A 27,267-nucleotide genomic window follows, 5' to 3' on the forward strand; every position below is an offset into this window, starting at 1 on the left:
TGCATGGCTTCAGCATAATAGCTAAGGACTGAAGATACAGGGGAAAAAAATTAAGATTTTTGATTCATTGTAATGAGTATTAGAGTAACAGTTTGCAGTATCAAACCTCACCTAATTCTCTCCAGTTCCTTCCCGCCACCCTGTATTTTATGCCAGGTTTTCCTTCAAAGACTAAGATAACATTAACTTTCCTTTTCTCATTCTCTTGAAAGACACACATATTTTAGTAGAGAATATCTACCCTTCTGTTGATGGCTAATCATCGCTCTCTCTTTTAACTTATATGGCTGAGGACCATACCTCAAGATGTACTGAATACTAAACAATAAGCATTCTTAAAGATGTAACTGTTTTCTTGGAATTTCTCACCACATTTAACACAATACCTTGCAGGTCATAGGTGGTCAAGAGACATTTTATCCCATCAAGTATTCATGCATGGAAAAATGAGGATGAAAGGAACAGATAATTATAATAAAAATGCTCTGAGAGATGAACACAAACTGCTGTGGGAATAAAGAAGAGAAAGTGACACATTCTATCTGGCGCTGAGACTGGCAATGAATAGAGATTATATGTTGTTCAAGCTCAAAGTATCCTTTGATGTTACTGAATCTAGTGGAGATGTCATTCCTTGTTCTAGGCATCACAGCCCGTTTGAGCCAGTAGGATGTAAAATCCAACGTCACATGGTCACTAACTCCAGCTCTGCTATTGACTTACTGTACTTTAGAATCCTTCTTAGCAAATTCTCTCAGCTGGGGCTTGCAAAATCATAAGAGAATGGTTTCCATTTTGCAAATGAGATGCTAGTTTCTGCCCCTGTATGATTATCCAAGACTGTTTCAGGGTCCGGCACTCTGGATAAATGATGAGAAACAATGCTATGTGAATACGTTCATGTTTACACCTGGTCAGGGCGTCCTGAGAAAAATATTGCAGGCATTTGGGTTAAAGGAGAGCTTCCCTGGCGGCTCAGAAGGTAAAGAATCCTCCTGCAATGTGGGAGACCTGGGTTTGATCCCTGGGTTGGGAAAATTCCCCTGGAGAAGGGCGTGGCAACCCACTCCAGTATTCTTGCCTGGAGAATCCCTCTTGGACAGAGGAGCCTGATGGTCTACAGTCCATGGGGTTGCAAAGAGTCGGACATGACTCAACCACTCAGCACAGGGTTAAAGGATGTTTGAATGAAGACTTGGAAATTAAAGAGAAAGACCTCCTGAAAGACTGAGAAATATCTCCCTTGGAACCATCTGCTTACTGTCTAAGGATAATAATCCAGGGGGACCTTTGCCTCCCCAGAGAGAACTTGTTCACTTTAGAAGGTTAAGGTCTTTCTCTTTCCATCTCCAGGGGGAATATGGGCAGCAGGCACAGCTGTACTACATAAGCTCTGAGATGCATTATTTCCCCATTGCTGTCCTGTGATACAAACTTATGTATGTGGAGGACACTTCTGGCTTCTCTTCTGTCACCCTGTGTGAACCTGGAGCATGGGGGACCAATGTGAATATGACAATGTGTCAATGTGACAATATTTTGTAAGTAAAGAATTTATGTGTTTTCTGACCCAGAAACCTTTTTTCCTGTTAGAAATAAACCGAGATATAAAATTTTAGGAATTCTCTCTTGATTTCATTTTTTAAACTTTACTCTTTAATTTTTCTTCTGCCATTCACATCTATGTACATTTCACTTAGGTTTTAAAGAAGGGCATTATTTTATGAAGCAATTTTACAATTTCTTTCAAACCAAGCTATTCTGTGACTCTGTACAGAAAAGTGGCAATTTTGCAGTGATTAAACATATTTTCCACACCTACTTTTAGGAATGAAGAGATTAACTTGAACTTTAAAGTTTCCTTTGGCTTTATTTTCTAAAAATTATTCACAAGATCTATATTCATGTTTCATCGCTGTATGTTTGCCTCCAGCTAGAGTGATGACTCTTGTCAATCTCCTTAGCAGGCTCTGCTTCTTCACTTGCGCCTTAAACATCAGGTTCACTTCTCAGACCCCTTCTCTTCTTACTCTTTCTACTCTCCCTGGATATTTCCTGTGATTTCAGTTGTCACTTATATGCTAATAACTCCCATTCCTCATCTCCAGTCCAGAAGTTGCGCTTACATTCATATTTTATATTTTCTTGCCTCTTGACATTTTCTCTTAAATATCTCATGGGCGTCTCAAACTCACAGGTCAGAATTGAAATTCATCCTCTTTTTATCCTCAAACACCTTCACAATTCATGCTTTTTCATCTCAGTGGATGGCAGTAAATCACCTAAGGCAGCATTTGAGGTTGATCCTAGAGTCCTTCCTAGCAAACTCCCAGCCTTTGAAACCAAAATCTTACATATGTTCTTACTCCTCTACATTGGTATCCTCACTGTTAAAAAATTTTCCTACAAAACTTTTGTAGGAAATCTACTACTGTAGGAAATCTATTCCCTACAGATATGATTATAATAGCCTTCTAACTCTTGCCCCTGCCTTGAATCTTGTCCCTACAATCATTTATTTCCTCCAGATCATCTTTTAAAAGGACCAATCAGGCAATCTGGCTTAACGTTTTTGAATGACGCCAATGTCCTCATGATGAAATTCCATTTCCCAACATGTCACATGAAGCCTCTGGAATCTGGGACTTGACTTCCTTTTGAGATTGACTTTCCATTTGTACCCAATTAGGTGCTTACTGCTCTGGCTCAAACCTTCAATTCTGTCCATTCTCCAAACTACCCTCACATTCTCACCAAAATGCCTTTCTATGAATACTGGACCCTTTGGCTAGAAAATGGGTTTAAATTCTAGTTGTTTTGATTCTTTGGCTATTAATGACTTATCAAATATGTGTTGAGTGCATACTCTGTGTCAGGCAATACCTTCAGGGTTCACAGTGGTAATCAAACAAGCTAATAACTCATGCCATGTAGGCTTACAATACAGTGAAGAAGACAGATATTAAATAGGCAGTGCTTATCTTTCCTTTGAGAAGTTCTCTTGTACTACAGATGAGTGGACACTAGGGTCCTGCTGATCAGAGCTGGTAATTCCGTGTTAGAGAGGAATCAAGAGATATGTACACACCTATAGCTCTTTGAGGATCAGAAAATCCTGCTTTCCTTTTGCTCTCATATATTTGCTTATAAATTATAAACCTACTATAGTTTGACTTTGCCTTAAGCCTCCATTTCTATTTAGATTCTTTGTAAGGAACTTGCTCCTATGCAGAGCTAGAAAACAGAATATTTACCTTTGAGTTCCTTGTCAGATTTCCATGTCGGGAGCTTTGTCTAATGTGCTTTTGATACTGGACATCTAATAGAGTGTTTTATATGTGACAGAAGCTCAAAAAGCATTTTTGGGTGGAGAATCATAGACATATTCTAAAGTATGATTGTTAGAAAAGATGGATCATTTGTAGAAATGTGAGCATCTTAATATAGCTGGGTTGCAGAGGCTTTGGGAATATAATAACTCTAAGAGAAAGTTGAAGCCAGATCATGAACCCCTTAGCAGAAGTGTTAGGAGAGGAAGACGGATTGCATCATAATAGTGGGTCCTCAGTTCCTTGAATACAGGAAAAGTTCATCTTTATATTCTCCAGAGTCTGATGCATACTCATAAAAGTCAAGTATTCAAAATGAATCATAATTAAGTTGAGGCAAAGTGAAAACATTTGTCCTACAAAATTAGACAGAAAATGTATGCTGGTTTGAATGCTTGATTTAAAAGGTGAAAACATTTCCCTTTCTACAAACTGGTTAGATAATTAAGAAGTGAAAGACAACAGGAAGGCATGTGATTTTCTCCTGTGGTAGATAATACTGTACAACTCAGATTTAAATATTTACGGCTCTCTGTCATAAAACTAAAGAATATTTAGAGAAATTCATGATTTGGAGAATTCACTACAGTTGTAACATTTGTGAAATGGAAACATTCACCTTCTTTCTAGCTGAAAAGAAGAGGGACCAATGAGGTAAATGCTGTTTAGAAGAATGGTGCTATGAAAAATTCCAGCAAGATCACTGAAAGAAATGTTCTTATTCCTAATCATTTTGATTTCTGAGAATATTATTTACACAGTGGATGAGGCATAGGATTGCAATCATTTCTGCCAAATGACAGAAAATAGACATGAGACAAGTTATACACAGGAGAAGGGACTGGGTAATATTTAGGAGAAAATGATTCCTAATGAAGATAAACTAACATTTTCCAAGTGTGCCCAGGCATCAACAAGTTCTAGATTGACTTAACATTTTATACATGGTGAGAACAAGAAATGATTGACCAACCTTCTCCTTCAAAAATTAAAAGCAAATTTTAAAAAGCTACAATCCCTGAGCTGTGAAATGCTAATGAATCAAGGCATTTAAGGCAGAACCACAAAGCCTTGTGGGGAAGGAGGAGAATCCTAAAGTCATGTGAACTTCTGTGTTCTCTTTGTATAATCTAATGCTGTTTCATTTTAATCACAATAAAAAACAACTGAGTGCTTATATTAAACTCCATTCTATGGCATTAAATGTGTTTATTAATGAGATACTCATAAACATTGTCTGGAATTTGATTATTCCTGTCATCTTACAGAGAAGAATGTTGAGGCATAGGTTAACTTGTCCCAAATCGCACTGATAGGAAGTGGTACAGGCAGTAGTCATACCAAGTACGGATCAGAGCCCAGATCACAGCTTTCGCCAAAAGGACCCTTTTGTATGTTAAAAAAAAAAATCTCCAGGAAGATAAATTGCAAAAGGATGAACCAAATAAGAATGGCCCTTCTGCTAGACCATGAGGTTCTCTCCCTAGAGACCAGTTACAGAAGGGCCTCCCTCTTGAAGGACTGATAGTTCATTTGGTCTGGATCCATCACTTGACCCAGATGACCAAGGGTTAGATTTCTGATACCGTTTATGCAGCCATATCAGAAGACAGAACCTGGGCAATTCCAACAGAGTTCCCAGTTATAACTCCTTGGTCATCTTGCCTGCACCATCAGAAGTGAACTATTTACTGGGGAGCGGCATCAAGACCATCCTGGGATCCCACCTATGACCCCAGCCTTCATAATAACAAATCACGTGTCTTGTGGATCTTACTTCCTAATTTTTTTTTTTTTCCAAAGCCAACCTTCTATTAACTTCTCCTGCGCCCACTGCTCTACTTCAGGTAGTCATCCTCCTTTGACTCATTCTGTTTCAGCCTTATTAATGGTTCCTCTTTATTTTAGGATTCAAACTGTATAGCGTGATCTGGAAAGTCCTTCCCATCCTCGCACCCTCCCCAGTTCCCTGGACCATCCCTCTGAATTAGTGACCTCCTTTATACACTCAAGACTCATGCATGTTGTGTCTCTTCTCCCGGGGACATTTATGAATGTTCATGGACACAATACATGCCCACTCACTGTCTTCTAAATCATTTCAAGACACTGCCAGCCAAATTTAGTTCCTTCCATGATGCCACCAAGGTCCCTGTGGTAGACCTTATCACACTGTAAGGTCTTCATGTGCATTTCTCTTTCGTTTCTGTGAACTGCTTGAAGGCAGGGGCTGTATCACCAGTGTCTTTGCAGTCTCAACAAACAGATGGAAAGCCAGTTTCTTAATGTGACTCCGTAAATTCTCATTGCTTGATTCACAAAATGACTGTTTGCCTCATTTATGGTAGTCTATTTTTGTACAGAAATAATGCTCCTTTTCCTGAAATCGTAAATTATGTTATTAAAAATTAGCATGAGAAAATGAATGATAGAACAAAAGATGATAAAGAAGGCTGAGTCGCCAAATCAGCATGACATCACAGCCTCCCAAAGTCAGTGCTTTTTTGCTATTATCATCATGTAAAAGATAATACAATCGAGGCCCACATGAAACACCTTTTGCCCAAATCAGACAGTTTGCAAGAGGTAAAAGCAAGTGTGAATTCAGACATGAAACTCTTCTTCAACTAAAATAAAGCAAATGACACAATAAAGACATTGCAAGAGGCAAGTCCAGTGGACTCAGAGTACATGAAGGAGGAGCAAACAGCAGTAGAAGAGAAAGGACAGAACTAATCATGCATGGTTACCAGCACTTTAAATGCATTGATCGACTCATGTCTTTCTCATTTTATTGGTGAAAGGAGGAAGAAATTCCTTATTTTATAGAGGAAGCACAGAGAGGTGAAAAAACAGGTCCAAACTCACATAACTAGTAAGTGATGGGAGAAAACTGAGCCCAGGAAACCCGGGTCTAAAGTGCAGCCATTTAAAAACTATCCATGAGACTCAGGTTTGGGGCACACAAATTAGTCATTCAGAAATAACTTTTCATCATTTATGTTTATAGTCCTAGTTGAACTCCTATGACCAAAGTGCATAAGCAATCCATATATTTCCCAAAAAGTTCATCTGAGGTTATTTCTATGTACTTTTCCATCTTTTTTTCCTTCTCTTTTCTTTCTTCTTCATCACTTGGGATGAGTTGATTTCTTTTTTTCTTTTAGCCATGTGAAGCATGCAGGATCTATCTATTTCCCTATCAGAGATTGAACCCATGCCCCCTGCATTGGGGAAGTGTGGAGTCTTAATCACTGGACCACAAGGGTAGTCCCTAATTGAATTTTTAACATAAATTTTCCTATTTACAGTATATGGAACCATGTTTATATTTTAGTATGAAAACAGATATTCCACATAAAGAATTTACGTCATTTTATGAAAATTCAAATCCAGTTATCTGAAACCACTGAGGCCCCAAATATACAGGTGTTCATTAATTTATATAACTGTACATAGTATATACCAGAGTTCTTATATATAAAATGTATATGTACTATAAGTGAATACCATATAAATGAGATCTATAAAATGTTTCTTAATATAAATATTATATGAGAGAAATTCCTTTTGGCATCAAACCCATATTTCTTTGAGCTGCTAAATAGAATTTTTCAGCCTAGGGCTATTCATGATGTCTTCCTTAGACCATTTACTTCAAAATTAGCTGATGAATTTGCAATAAATGCAAATTTAGGCCCCTGCTTAATACTCCAGATCCATGGGAATTGAGAAAAGGGATCAGTTTTAGCAGGTTCTTCAGGTGATTCTTAGCACCTGAAAGTATGAGAAGAATTGATATGTCATGTAGAACTAGAATTTTATAACTGCATGCAGTCACAAAAAAACATACATTACTTTTTGGGAGAAAGATGTCCAAAACAACTTTATAGATATACTGAAGCTTCATGACAGAGGAAAGAATTGGGAAGGTATGCACTTCAAAATAGATATCCATCTCCTACACAGATGCAAAACTTCCTTGGTTAACACAGTATTTTCTGCCATCTTCAGAAAGTTCCAAGGTAATTCATTCTTAATGCAGATAGAAAAAAATATCAAATAATTTCCATTCTTAAAACAGCTAATTTTCCATGAAATTGGCAGAAAACATTTTTTCTGAATGTTTTGATGAGTGCTGGAAACATTTTAATTGAACAATTCAGGAAATGACTTCAGGCAATTTTGACCCTGTTACATCTGAACGTTTCAGGAGCCGACTTAGAACAAGACTAAATGAATGAGAGTTCACTTTTGTTTTAGCATTTCCTAGCTCAGATCATTAGATCACATGAATTATTCATGTACAGTCCAATTAAACACTTTGTTTTCCTAATTCACTCATCATTTTGACACACATTTTTTAAAAAGGAAGAGAAAAGGAAGGAGTGAAAGGAAAGACAGGAAGGAGGACACGCTCATACTTTGGTTTAAAAAACATCCCCCAAAGTACAAAATAATCTCAGTTGTCACTGCAGAACAAAAACGTTTTATGTAAATTATGAGGTTTGGGATGAGATTGATGCTGTATGAAATGCGGGGGAAGAATGGGTGTGTGAAATTTCAGCACTGTCATGTTGAATGGGGTGAGGAGAAAGAATTATATTCTGCTCCAATTATATCAAACTATATTAGTTTAAACTGAAATAATAATTTCAATGCTTTAAGAGAGTAATATTTTGATCTGTCTGTGTAATTTTATCAGTTAGTTATAACTGATAAAAATAGATTCTGGTTGCAAAAGTTTGAACAGTGTTTGAGGTAGAATCTCATTAGAAATGGAAAGGATTAGAATTGAGAAAGCTATTGTGAATCACTTTTAGGTATCATTCAATTTAGATACCAGAAAATTGGGTGACGATTTCTAAATGTCTATTAAAATTTGTTTTAATAAGCTGTGCATTATCTATGTATTTTATTCCTATCTCTCAGGAAAGTCATGAGATGATGAATTCCACATACAGATAATGCCCTAGACAGCATTATTAATAAAAATAATAAGGATGGAACATTATCAATACTTAACATAACTTTTGCTTTACCAATAACGTAAATTATAGTTACCTTTACAAATGCAACGATTTTCAAGGAGATTGTTGCTAGGTATAAGGAGTTCATCACAAAATCCATTAAATTCCACCAATCATGGATGTAATCTTGAAGTCCACCATCCCACATTTGTTTAATCTCTCCCCATATAAAACCTGCAGTTATAGAAAGATTCATGTAAGAGTGGTTTTTCAATCAAATCATTAGAAACAGAGATACATAATTAGGAATTAGAGAATCTTGGAACTTCAGGGGACTATATAGTCACTCTAATACAACACCTATTTTTATAGGTAATAATAATTGAGTCCCAGTCAGATTATAAAACTTTCAGGATTCTTAGCTAATTTGTAGAGAATTCTCTTGAGGCAGCTTCACTTTCTTTTTATTTATTTGATAAATTCAGAAGGTTGTGAAATTTTCAATCAAACTGGGATTCCTCTCTACCTCTATATCTTTTTCATGGAAAATATCATAATGGTCATTTGTAAACAGATACTTGAAGACATTTTTCCTCCCAAGCCAAAATGACTCAATGATTTATGAAAAAACTGTGTCTAGGGAATGTATGTGTGCTCAGCCATGTCTGACTCTTTGCGTCCCCATGGATTGTAGCCCACCAGACTCTTCTGTTCATAGGATTTCCCAAGCAAACTCCAGGGAGTCTCTCCAACCCAGGGGCTGAACTTGCATTTCTTATATCTACCGGACATAACTGACTTAATACCATTGACCAGGGTACTTTGTTGTGCTTTTGTAAGCAGTTATCACCTTCAGAGATCTGATTTCAATTCTGTTCAAAAGGTGATTATAACATTCATACTTCTAGCAATAGCTCTAAAGCTATATCCAGAGAAAATAAAAATCCCTTTCCTTTGATTATGGTCATGTTTTTAATAGGAAATATTTTATATTCAAATATTAGAAATTAATTATAACTTATCACTGTATATCTTTATTCTATTTCCAGAAATATTATTAAAATTTTATAAATCTATTTTTAGATCCTAATAATGAGAAGGGAAAATATGAAGATATCTAGAATCAGGAAATATGAAAAGGATAAATATGATTTTAAAACTACATTAAAACAAGAGAACAACTAGACTCTTTTATGATAATGATAGTCTGATACCAATGTGGGTAGCACAGAGTTTTATATCTGTCCTACACTAAAAGCAAGAATCATATTTTTTCATGAATCTGTCAGAGAGGTTAGAAACCAGGGAGCCTATACTTCAAAGAAAACAGTTGCTGCAAAGAGAGTTACAAGGAGAGCATTAGCTCCCCTGGGTCAGGTGGCAGGGTGAGAGACACTGGCACCATATCAACACAAGATATTAAGACAAGTTCAGAAAACCTTCTTCAACAAATTTCTAAAAGCTGAGCATAAGCTACTGAGAGAGGACAGAACCCCTGGGACACAGATATGAGGAGGGTGTCCACTCAGTTGTAAGCTAATTTCCATAGATCCTGACACTGCTCAAGAACCTGGTTCTGGGAGGAAGCACAAAGCTTTATCCAGGTTCCTGCACCCCAAGAAGCAGAACACATCAGTCCTCTGGGAGAAGCAGGAAATAGAACTGGGACTAACATTTATGCCAATATCCTTAGATGCTTCCCACCAACGGGGGAAGGTTGGGAAACCCTTCCGCATGCAACCTGCACAGTTTTACCACCATGACAAGGAAGGTTGGGATCATTGAGATGCTCCCTGATGCCCAGGCATAGGCTTACCTAAGTCTGGTCCTAGACCTGGAAAACAGACAGGCTTTCTGTCTCACTTATCTGTCTTACTGATAAACACCCAGTAAGAAGCAGAAGCCGACAACCACTAGAGGATCACAAATACCTGGACATAAACTCCCTCAGAGGCACAAGTGCTGGAGGAAGGCCAGAAGCTGGGGTGGAACAGGAATTCTGAGAATAATGATCTCTCCCGACTGTTTTATCTGTTCAGGCTTCTATAACAAAGCACTCCAGATGTGCTGTCTTAAAAACAACAGAAATTTACTTCTCATAGTTCTGGGGGCTACAATCTAAGGTCAGAGTCTCAGGGTCAGGCTCTGGTGAGAGTCCTGTTTCATGTCGTAGACTTTTGACCTGTCTTTGTGTCCTCACTTGGCAGAAAGACAGTGAGCTAGCTCTCTGGTCTGTTCTTCTAAGGGCACTAATCCCATTCGTGAGGACTACACCCTCCTGACCCAGGTGCTTCCCAAAGGCTCCACCTCCAAAAACCATCACATTGTGGGATAGGATTTCAATGTGTGAATTGAGGTTGTTGTTGTTTAGTTACTAAGTCATGTCTGACTCTTTTGTGACCCCATGGACTGTAGCCCACGAGGGTACTGTCCATGGGATTTTCCAGGCAGAATACCGCAGTGGGTTGCTATTCCTTCTCCAGGAGATCTTCCTGACCTAAGGATCATATCCAGGCCTCTTGTGTTAGCAGGCATATTATTTACCACTGAGCCACCTGGGAAGCCCATGAATTGGAGAGAGGGGTACAAAGACTTGCAGTCTTTGCATATGGTGGCCTGAAACTGATTGCAGCAACAATGAAACACAAATCCAGCTCAGTTTCTGACTCTATTGCCTCAAATTCCTACACTAATGTCCTAACAGAAGAGGCATATCCATTTTCAGGCATAAATGCTATGCACTTCTGTCCAGCTTTCTACATAGGTATAAATACCCTAACAAAATATACACACATACAAGCACATGCACACTGTGATACATCATACTCAACCTGTTGAAAAAAGATAAAGAAAAAATACTAAAGGCATCAGGGAAAGGGATTTGGTGGAAATAAAGGACACATTGCATATAAAGGAAAAAATATAGGACTGATATCAGATGGATTGTCTGAAACCACGCAGAGTGACATCATTAAAGTGCTGAAAAGAGAAAGAAGTCAATCCAGAATTCTACACACAGCACAAATATCTCTAATAAATAAAGGAGAGTGAAAACTTGTTTCAGACAATAAAAAATTCAGACAGAGACCCATGCTCCAAGAAATGCTAATGGGTTATTTTTTAAAGCAGAACATAACTGATAAACATTTAGGTTTACAAAAAGAAATGAAGATCTCTATTCAGAAATTACTAAAATGAAAATCAATGTAAAGGATGTTTTTCTTATTTTGAATTGCTCTAACAGATAATTGACTGCCAAAGCAAAACAAAAATAGTAGCACTGTACTGAGGTTTATGACATATGTAAAACACATGACAACAGCGCAGAAGACAGGAAAGAGAATGAGAAACACAGTATCACAAGGTTCTTATACTACATGTAAAGCAAAATATTATTTGAAGTTAGACTGTGACAAATTAAATTTTATGTTGTAAATCCTAATGCATTCTCTCAAAATATGTTTAAATGCATAAATACAGAGTCAAAAATATAAATAAATATGGTGTTATAAAATGCAATCCAAGAACAGGCAGAAAAAAAAGGAAAAATACAACAGATGGGGCAAAAAGGAAAAACAATGGGGTAGATTTAAAATCTACCAATATTAAAAACTTCATTGAATGAAAGATAAAGTCTAAACACACTTTTAAAAGAGATGGATGAATAGGATAAAAGTGCAAAACAAAACTGCATGACAATCCTTAGATAGGCCAAACAAAAATGAATAACGATGATACCATGAAATACTAATCAAAAAAGCTTAAATGGTATATTAATGTAAGACTAGATATATTTCAGAAGAAGTATTACTATGTATGTACAGGAATGAAACATAAGGATAAAAAGGTCAAATCTCTGAGAAGACAGATCAGGCCTGAATAAAAATGCAGCTGACAAAATAACCTGACAATGCAAGATGCCATAGAACTTAAATATAAATAGAGAAAGGTGCAATTACAGTTAGAGACTTAACCATTCCTCTCTAAAAGTACACGAACCAGCAGGAAGAAGTTTAGTAAGAATATAGAAGTTCCAGAAAGATGGTACTGATGAACATATTTGCGCAGCAGGAATAGAGATGCAGAGGTAGAGAATGGATTTGTGGACACAGCAGTGGGGAGGGAAAGGTGGGATGAATTGGGAAAGTAGCATAGACATATAAACACATTTACCATGTGTAAAACAGATAGCTAGTGGGAAGCTGTTGTATAGCACAGGGGAGTCCAGCCAAGTGCTCTGTGCTGACCTAGAGGTTGGGATGGGGGTGGGGCTTACAAGGGAAGGGATATATGTATACATATGACTGATTCATGTTGTTGTACAGCAGAAATTAATACAACATTGCAAAACTATTATATCCAGTTAAAAAATAAAGCAAGAATATAGAAATTCTGAACAATACTATCAACAGTCTGATAGCAGAAGACACATTTTTTTTCAAGGGCACACGTAACATTCACCAAGACAGACTATATAACTTCAACATATTTATACATTTGCAATGTTTAAATATTTACTATTTAAAAGAGATGGACGAATAGGATAAAAGTGCAAAACATAACTGCATGACAATCCTTTGATACGCCATAGTAAAGAACAAATCAATAATAAATTGTATCTTGAAATCTCCAAATATTTTACAATTAAATAATATGCTTCTGATAACTTTTGGTCAAAGGGAAATTTACAGAATGATTAGAAAATATTTTGAAATGATTACAAATGAAAATACAACTAAAAATTCTGTGATGCAGTTAACACAGTACTTAGAGTAGAATGCTTAATTAGAGAACAGTAAAGGTCTCAAATCAGTGATCTCAGTTTTAACTGTGACACTATGAAAAGAAGAGCAAATTAAACCCAAAACAGGCAGAAGGAAGAACATTAAAAAAAATAATAAGAGCAGAAATCAATACATTTTAAAATATAAAACTTGAGAAAAATCAATGAAAACAGAATCTAGTTCTTTGCAATGGTCAATAAAATTGAAAAAATTCTAGCTAGAATTGATCAAGAAAAAAGAGAAAAGAGATGATCAATATCAGAAATGAAAGATGGGAATGATTATAGATTTTACAGACTTTATAAGGATAACAAGTGAATAAAGGGAACAAATTGATACTCGTAAATTTCACAACATAAATGAACTGGACATTTTCTCTGAAAGACAAACCTACCTAACTCACAAAATAGGACATAGAGTAACCTGAATTGTCCTATATTCATTAAAGAAAATGAATTCATAGTTAAAAACCTTTCAACAAAGAAAACTTCAGGTCTAGTTTTTCATGGTGATTCTACCAAATATTTGAGAAAGAAATAATGCCAGTGCTAATGAAATACAAAATTACAAGGAAAAAGATGTTTAAAAGTATGCATTATTATGATAAAAAGTAAGACAAAAAGAACAAAGAAAACTATACGCTAATAATCCTTATGAATATGCACAAAATCTTCAACAAATATTAGTAAATTAAATATAGTAATATATAAAACTGATAATGTCATGACCAAATGCCATTTTTCCTAAAAATGCAACGTTGTTTCAATATTTAAGAATCAATCAATGTAATTTATCACATCAATAGATTTTTTGGGGAAAAAATATTTTCATTAGATGCAATAAATCTGTACAATAGGTGCAGTAAATTCGCTTGACCAAATTCAACATTCATTCATGACGAAAGGTTTCTGTAAAGTATGACTAGAAGGAAATTGTCTTGATTTGATAAAGTACATCTATAACAATTTAAACTACCATCATACTTTGCAAAGGGCCAGAAAATACATTATTTAGGCTTTGCCGTGGTTGGATAGCATTACTGACATAAACTTGGGCAACCTCCGGGAGTTAGTGAAGGATGGTGAAGCCTGGTGTGCTGTCCATGGAGTTGCAAAGAGTCGGTCACGACTGAGCAACGGCAACAATAAATGAATGAGTGTGGCTTTGTTATAATGAAACTATTTATAAAAACTAGCAAAGGACGAAATTTGGCTTGCTGGGCCATACTTTGTCCTATATGGTGATCGTGCTGGTACTATATGAGTGTATGTGTTTGTCAACTTTTTATATATCTGTGCCCTAGGGGGAGGAAAAAAACTGAGATGAAGTAGTGGTACAACTTAATATTAAGGCAGCAAAAATTATGAGAGATTGATTAAAAATAAAGTAATTGTGATATATTGCTGATAGTTGTGTTTGTGAAAAGTTTTACAATGAAACTTTGAAAGCAAAGAGTATATTAGACTTGATGCTCTTAATTATTTAGTGAAAAACTTGCAATATTTTAGTATTATTAATAAAGTTTTATTGTTAAATTTTGTCACACGTAAATTAGGAACCCAGATAAGAACTGATTTCAATTAAAGTAATTACAGAGTGCATTTTAGAGTCTGCTATAAACCTTTGCTTTTCTAGATTTGTTGTTTATATCTTCCTTTTGAGGTTTCTTTCATAAGTAAATCTCTCTTGAGAACTAGATAAAGTTGAGCTTAACTGGGGAGGTGATAATGATCACATCCTCCTTCTGAAGAAAGGAATGTATCAGATCTGAAAAAGATGTGATGCAGGCACTGATTTTAGAGCTTGTGGGAAACTTACAATTTATATTATCCAATGAGGAAATGAGGAAAAATGCTCAGTACCCATGGTAAAACTCTGCCCTCCCACATTCGTGGTGGTTTTTCCTACTAAAGCCCAAGTACAGTCTGAGAATCCAGCATGCAACTGCAAAGTACCTAAGAGAACTAAGACCCCAAAAGGCCATGTGACTAAAGCTACTTAATGGAAAAACTGGAACTGGACCTCAGTCTCCTTAGGCAGTGCTCCTAGAGATTTACAAACAATGGGGTTTCTTTGTTTTGCTTTGTTCAAAACTTTGCCAATTCCCAGAGATGAGGCCAAATAAGCATTGCAATCTTTGAACAAATATGTTCAAGTTAACTTTCATCAGAAGCGCAATGATAATAATAGGTGAGTGAGGCTCAGCTCAACTAATAATCATCTTTGTAATCTTAGCCAGAAGCTCCATATCTCTAGATTTCAGTTATCTCACTTCTAAAAACAAAAGGTTTGGATTATCACAAAATTCTATGGACCGAATCCTACAAGAAGTATCAGTCAGTTAATTCAGTTCAGTCACTCAGTCGTGACCGACTCTTTGCGACCCCATGAATCACAGCACGCCAGGCCTCCCTGTCCATCACCAAATCCCGGAGTTCACTCACACTCATATCCATCGAGTTGGTGATGCCATCCAGCCATCTCATTCTCTGTCATCCCCTTCTCCTCCTGCCCCCAATCTTTCCCAGCATCAGAGTCTTTTCCAGTGAGTCAATTCTTCACTTGAGGTGGCCAAAGTATTGCAGTTTCAGCTTTAGCATCAGTCCTTCCAATGAACACCCAGGATTGATCTCCTTTAGAATGGACTGGTTGGATCTCCTTGCAGTACAAGGGACTCTCAAGAATCTTCTCCAGCACCACAGTTCAAAAGCATCAATTCTTCGGTGATCAGCTTTCTTCACAGTCCAACTCTCACATCCATACATGACCACTGGAAAAACCATAGCCTTGACTAGACGGACCTTGGTTGGCAAAGTAATGTCTCTGCTTTTTAATATACTATCTAGGTAGGTCATAACTTTCCTGTATAATTCTACCTTAATGGTATAAAGAAGCCAGACACTACTCTTCCTGTTCGAATTATCAAAATCCTATGAAAATCAGTCATCACAATAGACGCTATGAGAGATGAAAAACTGTCCTGCACACACTTGCTTTGGTCTGCCCGAGAAAGCAGAAGTTGGATCTATGATATGAAAGATATAGAAAGGAATCTTCTTGCCCAATGTAAGGGGGATTTCCTGGCAATCAGAACTGTCCCAAAACTGGAATGGATCACCTTTCAGAGTTAAGATTCCAACCAGTCATACTCCAGGGAAATTCAAGCAATGATCCTGACCTAGGCATAGAACCTGAGTCTCCCATATTGTGGGCAGATTCTTAACCATCTGAGCCACCAGGAAAGCCCCAAGAATACTGGAGTGGGTTGCCATTCCCTTCTCTAGAGGATCTTACAGACCCAGGGATTGAACCTAGGTCTCCTGTACTGCAGGAGGATTCTTTACCGACTGAGCCAGCAGGCAAGCCCCCAGCAATCAGTCATACTCCAGGGAAATTCTAGCAATAAGTGGAGACCTGTTTCACTGGACCTCTAAAGGTCACTCCAGGTCTATGAATTTGTGATTCTGGTGTTTTCAAATTCTGTATGTATTTTAAAATAAAATATATTTAAAAGACCTGCTAACCAACAAAAGGGTTTATATTTTATTTCCCTTGATTTATTTTATATAAATAAATCATATCTCTTGCTTTGGTTCTACCCAACTGGAAAGCCAAATGGGATTATTAACAGTCACCAAAATAGAAAATTTCTAATACTTTATGGATAATTATGTAAAAGAGTAAAGACACCAGGACTCACTGCTAACTAATCAGCAGTGAGTCCTGGTGAGGGCAGGAGGACCACCGGGAAGGAGTGTTGAAGCAGCAGTTAGCAGCTCAATAGAAAGCACGATTTTAACCTGGAGCTCCTTAATATCGAGCAGACTCTGTTCTTATTAGATGGATTCAAGAACACGACACTTCAATTGAAAGTTCAAACTAGATGACCTCGAAGTTTCCTAAGAAGAGTCAAAACAAAAACTCACAATTCAGATATATTACAGTTCCTCGAAGTTCAGAGGATAGACATTAAATATCTAACTCTATGAATCACACAAAAAATTATTGTACTACTGACTTTCAAAAGGCACAACTGTATGGAAAAAACAGAGATCCTGATGAAATTGAGGACTCAGCCCATTTTTTTTCTTTCTCTTAACCTGAGCTGTAAATAAGACTGTCAATTAGTGCTTCTTGACTAATGGTTTTGGGATCTTTTGTTTTCAAAGCACCAGATTCGAGAATTACTTCCCATAGCTGTTTGGATCACTTCCTCCATCACCACATACCTGTTTGAGCCTACCGCCTTCTATTTGTCACGAGCACATCAGTGACATATCAAGTTTCTTCTGTTCTGGCAACATTCACTGAAATCTCAGAAGAAACAAGCCTTGAGAAAAACTAGAGGGTGCTATTAACTGGCTGGAAAACACATCCAGATAGTCAACGATTCACGCTAACTAAAAGAGACTAAAGAGAACAAAGCTTGAGGCAGCGTCTGTCAGAAAATGTTTGTGCTGTTCCCACAATGGGAACATTTCAAAATTGTTCTCTGCTGTTTATAAACAGATGACATGATTTCTCAGCGTGGTGGTGGAGGTCTAATTACAAGCATTGATGTAAGACTGTGGGGACCAACAACGGAAAGATCACAGTGCAAATGAGTCAGAGAACTTCCTTTTGAAAATATTTGTGGATGCCTGGAAGTTTTGGCTATTTTTTTCTACCTTTCCCATAACAGTTTTCATCAAGGCTGAGTGTTCTCTTACATCCCATCACGTGAAGCTAGCTGTGGGGGATGAGATGCAGCAGGCAGCCCTCCAGTGCTGTAATTAACCAGCCTCGATTTCATGTAAAAAAAATATGTAATTCTGCAAAACAGACCTCTTGCCTTTCCTTTCTCACTGTCAGTACTTACACAAAGAGGAAATAACCCCAAGCAAAAGAGCACGTCACCTTTTCACCTAGGACACTCCAAGGGCTTGTTAAGGCAGCCCCAAAGCTAGCTGAGGGGTCTGACCTTGGAAGTCTCTTGACGGAACATTGAATTCCATGCTGTGACACCAAGTCAATGAATATAAAGAGAACAAAAAGATTTTATCTTCGCTGGAGGGTTTTCACCCCCCTCCATAAGTTGGGGGCACAAGAAGTAGCCTCTGGTCAAAATTCTGATTTTGTTCAAAAGGAAATCTAAACGCAGCGATTTCACTTGGTAGAGACTCATCTACTCATCTTATGGTAGAGACCCATAGAAGGCATTAGGCCTACCCAAATGGTGCAATGATAAAGAATCTGCCTGCCAGTGCAGGAGATGTGGGTTTGATCTCAGCATCTGAAAGATTCCCGGGAGTACGAAATGGCAACCCACTTTAGTATTCTTGCCTGGAGAATCCCATGGGCAGAGGAGCCTGGTGGGCTATAGTCCATGGGTTCGCTAAAGAAGTGGATACGACTGAGCATGCACACAGCACAAGAGGCATAAGGGCCACATCTGTCAGCAACCACCTGCCACTCCTGCCCATGTCTGTACAAAGAGAACACTGGGAAGAAGGGGTCAGGGACCATAAACTCAGGGTACTCCAGTTTGGGTGTCAGTTAGGAAAGCCAGAGGAAGAGATGGGAGTGCTCTCATCAGCACCACCGCCTTCCTCAGTCAAGCACGGGTCATTCCAAGAAAATCCCTCATAAAGAGGGGGGATTTCGAAAAGGAGAAGATAGTGTCTTAATCCCTGCTAGGGCATCTTCCCAAACCCTTGGCTTGCTCATCTCTCCCTGGGTCTAGGACTTCAGGGAAAACAGACAAACAATAGGATTCATCAGTTGGGCAGCTGGCAGCAGCCTGACCTCCTACTAGGAGAGGGAGTGGGGTTTGGAATCTCCCGGGGAGCAAGCGTGCACCACAGGAAGAAACCAGGCTTTTGCCATCTTGCTCTCCTGTCCTTATTAGGGTCACAGGATTCCTAAAGGGGCCAATGGCTGGCTATGAGAGTTTACAGACTGGAAGATGTCAGGAAGAGCTGGATCTTGGAGACCTATGTATACAGGGCCATCTGAGGAATGCTCACGGACCCATCAGGAGAGTCAGAGGGTCAAAACCTGTCATACAGGCTACTCAGGATTAGCTAGAGAGGCAGACAAGCAACAAGGAAAGAGCCGTGACCAGGGGACCAGGGAGGCAAAGAAGACTTTTAACAAACATTTCCTGCCACCTTTCTCACCTGCAGAAACCAAGGAATGGAGAGAATAGAAAAAGCCTAGGTCCCTCCTTCCATTCCAGTGTTGGGCTTGAAGGACAAGCAAAAAGATCAGTGTTTTCAGGTCCTTTGAGCCCTGTGTTAAGCCTTTGTTGGGAAGAGAAGAGCTTTAAACTGATGGTAAGATTCATGTTTTAAAGTGAACTGGGACTACTTTTTAATAACTCAAAATTTCAGGAAATTGATGAATATCTCCTAGACATATGGTTAAGGGAGATGGAAAAGATATTTAAAGTAGGGTGGTTGGGGAGAGTGGTTGGAAGAAGTAAAACCATAGGTGTTTAGAATCTAATGAGTCTCAATTCCTCCCTAAAGCTGAAATCTGAAATTTTTAAAAGTTTGACTCCAAGAATTTGTCCTTAATTTTTTGTGTTTAAAGACCTCTGAAATTTCTGAATCAGTCAAGAGAGGGGAGAATTAAACATCTGAACTTTTCATAAAAATCCATTTATTACAATTATAGTCAGCATACTACACTTCAAAAAAATACCGATTTAAAAGGACAGTCAATAATTAAATATGCTGAGTTTGAAGGCATTTAAAAATACTTAAATTAGTATAGTTTTGATATCACCAGTTCAACATTTAGATAAAAAATCAGGAATATGTAATTAAGGAAGTACATGTTTTGAAACTGTGCCAAAGAACAATAACATGTTAGTTTTAGATTAAAATGTAAAAAATGTAGAACTTTAGAATTCTAGCTTGTCTGTTTATGACACAAATGTAGTCATAAACTTAAAAATCAAGTAAAATGTTTCTGTCAATGCAGTATTAGATGTTCTATAGGATTTCTGTTTAATTTAAAATTTTTCATGATAACTAAGGCATTAGATATTTATGTAGCTGGAAAAACAATAAATATTCCTCATCACCTTTTCAATGAGTGATAGTGGTTGCTTAATAAATATTTTATAATGAGTGGTTACTTATTTTTTCACTATGAAAATGACTACTTTTCGCCTGTAGTAAAGTTCTGACTATTTTGAAAACAATTATGTACAAAAGAAATCTATATCTTTACATTTCCTGAAAACTCCCTACACACACACACATACATACATACACCAATGAAAGATTTAAAAATAGAGAACTAATGAGAACCTATTGCATAGCACCAGAAGCTCTACTCAATGCTGTGTAGTAATCTAAGTGGGAAGGAAATCCAAAAAAGAGGGGGAGATATGTATACATATAGCTGATAGTTGACTCACTTTGCTGTATGGCAGGAAATAACACAACATTTTAAAGCAACTAAACTCCAACAAAAATTTAAAAAGAATTAACGATATCCCTGGAAGCTAGGAAATTAACTTCAGGACTTAGCAAGTGAACATGGAAACTAAAAAAGAAACAGCTCAAGGTCACAGCAAAGGACTTTGTTCTTTCTTTCCAGAATAGATTGTTTCGGTCAGTGCTAGGGAACCACTTATAATGCACAGGTTTTAGAATAGTGGTGCGCTGTGGAGATGGCAATACAGGTAATGCTGATGTGATAGTGATAAATTTGCTATTTCAATAGTGAATTATATCAAGTCTATATCTTAAACAGCGTGGCCTCTTCAAAAGATCAGAACCATGGTCCTCTCAGATTTGACCTGTGTAAAGACTTACGTTAGCAAACAGAGGCAGAGAAAGTAGGGAAAAATGTCTATATTTGGAAATGAGTTCCTGGACTATTTTTGACTCTTTGAATTCTACTTCTGATACTCTAGTGGCTCAGCTAGAGCCTGCAATGTGGAAGACCTGGGTTTGATCCCTGGGTTGGGATGATCCCATGGAGAAGGGAATGGCTACCCATTTCATTATTCGGGCTTGGAGAATTCCATGGACTGTGTAGTCCATGGGGTCGCCAAGAGTCTGAGACAACTGAGAGACTTTCACTTTCTCACACTCCAAAGGCAGAGGAGGATAAAGAGCATAAAGAAAGCTCTGGAGTTAGCTTACCCAGAGTTTGACTGTACTGTGCTGCTCAGTGGCATCAGTCGTGTCTGATTCTTTGCAAGCCCATGGACTGTAGCACACCAGGCTCCTCTGTCCATGGGATTCTCCAGGCAAGAATACTGGAGTGGGTGGCCATGCCCTTCTCCAGGGGATCTTCCCAGCCCAGGGATTGAAGCAGCTCCTGCATCAAAGGCAGATTCTTTACTGCTGAGCCACAGGGGAAGCCCTGAGTTCGAATGTAGTATCTACCATTTGTCAACTCCTTGATCCTGGGAAAGTGATCTAACTTTTCTAAACCAATTTCCTCTCTGAGAAATGAGATACTATTAATAACATCATTTGTAATTACTAAATGGAGTGACTATGAAGTTCAAATGAGATCTCACATTTTAATCACTTAGCACAGTGCCTAATTTTTTGGTTTCTACTGTTATTGCACCATAACTACTGTTACTATTATATTATCATTATTCTGAAGTAATTGAAACCACTTATACCTTCCCTGCAGTCTTTTACTCTGACCCTCGTTCATTTCCAAGTACTCTTCTTTTCCCATCTTTTCCCTTCTTTCCTTGAACCATCAGAACCACGTTGTCAACATTCTCCCAAGTCCTGTAGATTTCACCTGTTGGTGCATCAAATTTCTATTGCATGTGTGACCCAAAGGACTTAATTTTCTCTCCAATAAAGAAGTCATTTGGTCAGCAATAGAATGTGCACAAATACCAATTTACACGCACGTGAATATTTTGTTTGAGATTTTACTGTGTTACTCTTGATAAATCTCGGTAAAGGTGACCTTAAAATTTCTTCCTCACAGTTAAACAGGATTCTATGTGCTACTGCAATGAATATCTGGTTTTCCTGAAAATTAAAATATCCCTTTAAATGAATTAACAGCTGTTCTCCAGCTGTGTTTGAGTGTCTCTATATGTCTGCAGCTAGTTTGATGAGGCGGTTAGAGTATGTTGTGAAGGGACAGAGTGGGGAAAGACTATAGTCTTGTTCCTTATAATTCTGGATTTGGGGGGCTTTTTGAGCCCATAGATAATTCAGGGATAAGGCTGAAAGTATGAGTATCTGAAGCCATGTGATCTTAATGCTTATTAGAAGATGAAGAAATGGTCATAAGTAATAAAGGATACAGGATTGTTTGTCTCTATGAGTCTTTATCTAGATGCAAATGTGATCACCACTTTTCACATTTTCAGTTTGTCAGGCCTTGTTGAAGTGTTCAGATTTTAAAATATCAATACTTTAAAAGATAAAAATATAAAGTAAATGAGGGAAATAAGAGTCCAATTCTGTTGCAGAAAAATTGTTAAATAAGTATGTATTATAGGCAAGATGTATAATCTGGATATTATGAGCAATCCTTAATTTACGCTTAGAAATTCACTAGAAGCTATTTTTAACAGAGCTCAGATTTCTTCCCCTGATATAACTTTTCCTTGGTTCACCCTTCTCATCAAGCTCAGTGTGCACAGATTCATGTGCTACATAATTATGGCATATTCTTAAGCATACACATAATAAGTCACTTCAGCAGCCATTTCTATTTTCTCATTGGAAACAAGGCACTTCCTGCTTTATTAATATGATAGTTTTCATTAACATTCTACTTCTTTTGTGAAAAATGTTATCAATTTCATAATTTTTGCTAAGAGATAACATAAGTCTATATCTGGATATTTCATATATATGCACACTTTTTTTTTTGCAGGGGAATAAGCTATGGCAGAAATTTGATTGTTACACTTTAGTTATAATGGATTCTGTGAAAAAATTCAAACTAGTTTTGGGAAGGCTTTAAAAATTAGCATTCAATTTTTTTTCACATTTTACTCCATATTATCTCCAGAAACAAGTGACATCTGAGTTAAAACTTCTGCTATAACTTAGATGAATTCTCAAAATATGTATTCTACATATAATATGCTATATTTACCTTGCATTTAAATTCTGTGTAAAAATGACTTTCCCATATGAATATTATATTCATTCCCTTTCCCTAGTATTATTAATATATTGCTAAAATCAAACTCTTAATAAAGTAAGATCCTTAGGATCATGACACAACAGAAAATAGAAGTAGCCATGTCTTTAATCTGACCCCAGGCTTCTTTTAATCCATCATAGTCTTCCCAGTGATACTTTCTCTCTAGACATTTGAAAAGCATAGCTCTGTTATCAGGCCATATGCATGCAGGATGAAACTTGTTTTGCATTTTACTCTAGCTCAAATGGGTCATTTGACAATATGAGAAATATACTGGTGTCTATCTGTCTATAATCTACCTTTTTATTGAGAGAGTTCTAGCTGAATTATCTGATTAGTTTTCTCTGTTGCTTAAAACTGTATATCTCAAGGTGACCAGAATCATAAGTTTTATTCTGTATCAGGCTTTTAAATTTCTTTGCTTTATATGCTAAAGTTCATCCTGCAGGAAACATGTGTGAGAAGATCTCTAGAGGTTATTTGACAAGAGAAAAGAAGTGTTGATACAAGAATGTCTGAAGGAAAAATAATTCGAAAAATGTTGCACGAAATGAGCTACAATTTATCAGTGACACCACAGTGAAAGGACAGAAGGATCACTGTAGATTGTCTTCCAAAGATATCAAGCTCAATAGACTTCAATTTATATAGTCAAAAAGATGTTGAACTTCAACAGGAAAGATAGTGAAAATGACATGGAAACATTATTCTGCCATGCTACTAACTCACAAGATATCTGGATCTATAACGTTGTGTAAGTTCTTACTGTTGAAACACAGCAAAGTATATCAAATAGAAATTCCTAAGCCAAAACTATACTTCTTCATCCCTTTAAGGATGGATTTGGGAGGATAAACTTTAAAGTTAGAAAAATTTTCTATTTAGAAAAAATGAAAATTTATGATGTAAATATACAGAAACAAGTAAAGCAAAAGTCTTTTTGTCAGGATAAGTGAAACAAGAGGTATCAAACTCATCATTTCCTTTAACTGGATCATAGGTCTGGGAAACATCTGAAAATGGAAGGAAAGAATAGTAAAATGAAAAAGATATTTCTTTACAAAGCAAATAGCTCACAGAGGCGACATCAGTTGAAAACCTAAGTTGGTTCAGGAAGACTTGAGAAACTGAAGCATAGAGCTTCAATCAGTCATTGGGAAAATTAACATGATGAGGGATACAGTTACAAGCCACAGTCTTATAATTAGGTCCCTCAGTCTTGTTATTAGAAACTTAGAGCCTTAGAATTTAGGGACCATGCAACATATAGTCAGTTACTCAATTTATCAGACAGCAGGACTGAGCAAGGCAATACAGAACGTTCATTAGCATAGTCATCAAATTAAACCATGCCTTTTTGTGTCTATCACACTTTTGGTAAAAAGTTAAAGGATCCCTACCAGTCCATTCTAAAGGAGATCAATCCTGGGTGTTCATTGGAAGGACTGATGCTAAAGCTGAAACTCCAATACTTTGGCCACCTCATGCGACGAGTTGACTCACTGGAAAAGAGTCTGATGCTGGGAGGGATTGGGGGTGGGAGGAGATGGGGACGACAGAGAATGAGATGGCTGGATGGCATCACCAACTCGATGGACATGAGTTTGAGAGTGAACTCCGGGAGTTGGTGATGGACAGGGAGGTCTGGCGTGCTGTGATTCATGGGGTCGCAAAGAGTCAGACACGACTGAGTGACTGAACTGAACTTAACTGAACTGACCCTGCTGTCTTTAGCCCTACTCTCTCTATCCTCCCTCTCTCCCCACCAAAGAAAAGATCAATTTTCTCTGCCTAGCACAGGATAGTAGGACAAAATGGGACTTAAAAGGTATCACTGTGAATCTTTCATCTTATTGGTGAAAATACAAAATCCTGAGAGACTGTGACCACCCATAATTTTGTAGTCTCTTAGCGATAGAACTTGGACATGTATTCAAATCCGGTGCTTTTTATTCTATAGCCAAATAACATGGAGAATATGCCCTATCCTCATGAAGCTAGCAAAACACTTAGTCTCAGATACGAGGCACTCAGAATTCACCAGGCTTGATGAATAATATAACTGTTTTGACAGATCTATTTGAAACAGAAGCATTCTTTTTCTCATGCTCTGCTATTTAAGCAAGATGATCATTCATATGCATTTCTCTTTTATTCTAGAACATCTCTTTTCATCCTAAAAATTCCATATAAATTAACTCACTGCAGTCAGGATATCTTAAGAAAAGGCTGCCGTTAGCAGCTATTTCTTTTGGCTGTAATTTTAATTCTCACAATTAAATTGTACCTTATTTAATCATTCAGCTGTAATTTGGAGATGATTTCTTCCAGCCAATTTTCATGGAAAATTCTGTTACAAGTTTTGCATGTAGAAGGCAGCAATTCATACTTGTATGAATTATTCAAAGTTTGGAGTTTCCGCTTTTTATATTATTTACCATTTTCTGATAGTATATCACATATGTCATTGGTTGTTTACTATCCATTTTTTCAGTAAAAGTTAACCTTTGTAAAGGGAAGGAATGTTTTCTTTTCTTACTTAAAAAAAATTATTTTTTGTTTCACTATTACCTTGCACAGTCCTTACTCCATAGAAAGTACACTACATATTTCTATTGACTCCCTAAAGAAAAGACTAGAAATGCTATATCTACCTATGTTGCATTTTATCTACACCATTTTTCAAAATGAAGTATTCTGTGTTTCACTTGGGACACCAGGATTTTTAGACATTCAATATGTTACACACAGTGGGAAATTTAACCTCTAAAAGCTTCCCTGCAAATTGTTCCCAAGAAATTTTCTATGAAGGAAACTCAATGAAGAACATATTCCTACTGTGAGATATTTAATTTAAATGGATACAGGGAGGGTCATTTTATACTTAATATCAATTACTGTATCAAAATCATTTTTATTTGAAAATACATGTATAGACTATCTAAACTTTCCTTCTAACTTAAGCAAGATCAGACATTATTTCAGGTTAAGGTGAATGTACTCAATTTTAAAGTTCACTTTAGAAGGGTTTTTTTTTAATTAGTAATATTTGTAAAACATCAAATCTGGTTCCTAAGAACTTTTATTATTGTCAGTACTTACAGTATTTGTAACCTTTAAAAGGCATATCTATCTTGACTCAGACACTTTTTTTCCCTGCCTTTTCCTCATTTTACAGTCTCTCCAGCTATTTTGACAGCTGACCCAAACTGATCTTCTGAGATAGTGAATCATTAAATTTGTCACATATTTTCTAATTACTAGTGCTGACATGAATATGATACCAGAGAGGTTTAAAATGATGAGTTAAACTGATAAAATGCAATTTCTCAGCAAACCACAGTAGGACAGAAGGAAGAATAATTAAAATTTAAATTTTAACTATGGCTACCATAATAGGTGGAAAGGAAAACAGGTTTTTTTTTTTTTTTGAAGTTTTCTACCTTACCATGATTTGCTGCAGATCCAAAACCAATTTCTTTCTTTTGGAAAGAACAGAGATAGAAGATGTCCTATTGCTTAATTTCCTATTATTCTGATTTACTATGTAGTTTCAAAGATAAACTTAAAGGGGTAGATTTTTAAAAATGATTATGGTTCCTTTATGTACAGTTCACACTAATTCTTCAGAGTGATTTGTACTTAAAGAAGGTGTATTTGTTAAGAGGACTTCCCAGGTGACTCAGCAGTAAAGAATCCACCTTCCAATGCAGGAGACTCAGGTTCAATTCCTGGATCAGGAAGATCCCCTGGAGAAGGAAATGGCAGCCCACTCCAGTATTCTTGCCTGGGAAATCCCATGGACAGAGGAACCTGGTAGGCTACAGTCCATGGGGTCACAAAAGAGCCGGACACGACTTTCTGACTAAACAGCAACAACAAATTTGTTAAGAAAATTAAAACATTAAAATTATTATTTACATAGGGCTAATGAGACATTTTGAAAGTCTTTAGAAGACTTCTTTCTCCACAGGATCGTCTCAACCCAGGGATTGAACCTAGGTCTCCCACATTGCAAGCGGATTCTTTACCAGCTGAGCCACCAGA

General features: G+C 37.0%; 1 protein-coding gene across 3 annotated transcripts in view; it reads right to left on the reverse strand.

Moving 5' to 3' along the window:
• TRPC4 (transient receptor potential cation channel subfamily C member 4) overlaps positions 1–27,267 on the reverse strand; it is a 209,905-nt gene that overhangs the window by 33,968 nt on the left and 148,670 nt on the right. For all 3 annotated transcript variants that reach the window (XM_055426213.2, XM_055426211.2, XM_088842727.1), the window contains one exon: positions 8,394–8,533. In XM_055426213.2, coding sequence (XP_055282188.1) covers positions 8,394–8,533 — 140 coding nt within the window. The remainder of the gene's footprint in view (positions 1–8,393; positions 8,534–27,267) is intronic.

The sequence above is a fragment of the Moschus berezovskii genome, chromosome 13 (genome assembly GCF_049115385.1).
Source record: "Moschus berezovskii isolate FMDL1 chromosome 13, NW_MosBer_1.0, whole genome shotgun sequence".
NCBI lineage: Eukaryota > Metazoa > Chordata > Mammalia > Artiodactyla > Moschidae > Moschus > Moschus berezovskii.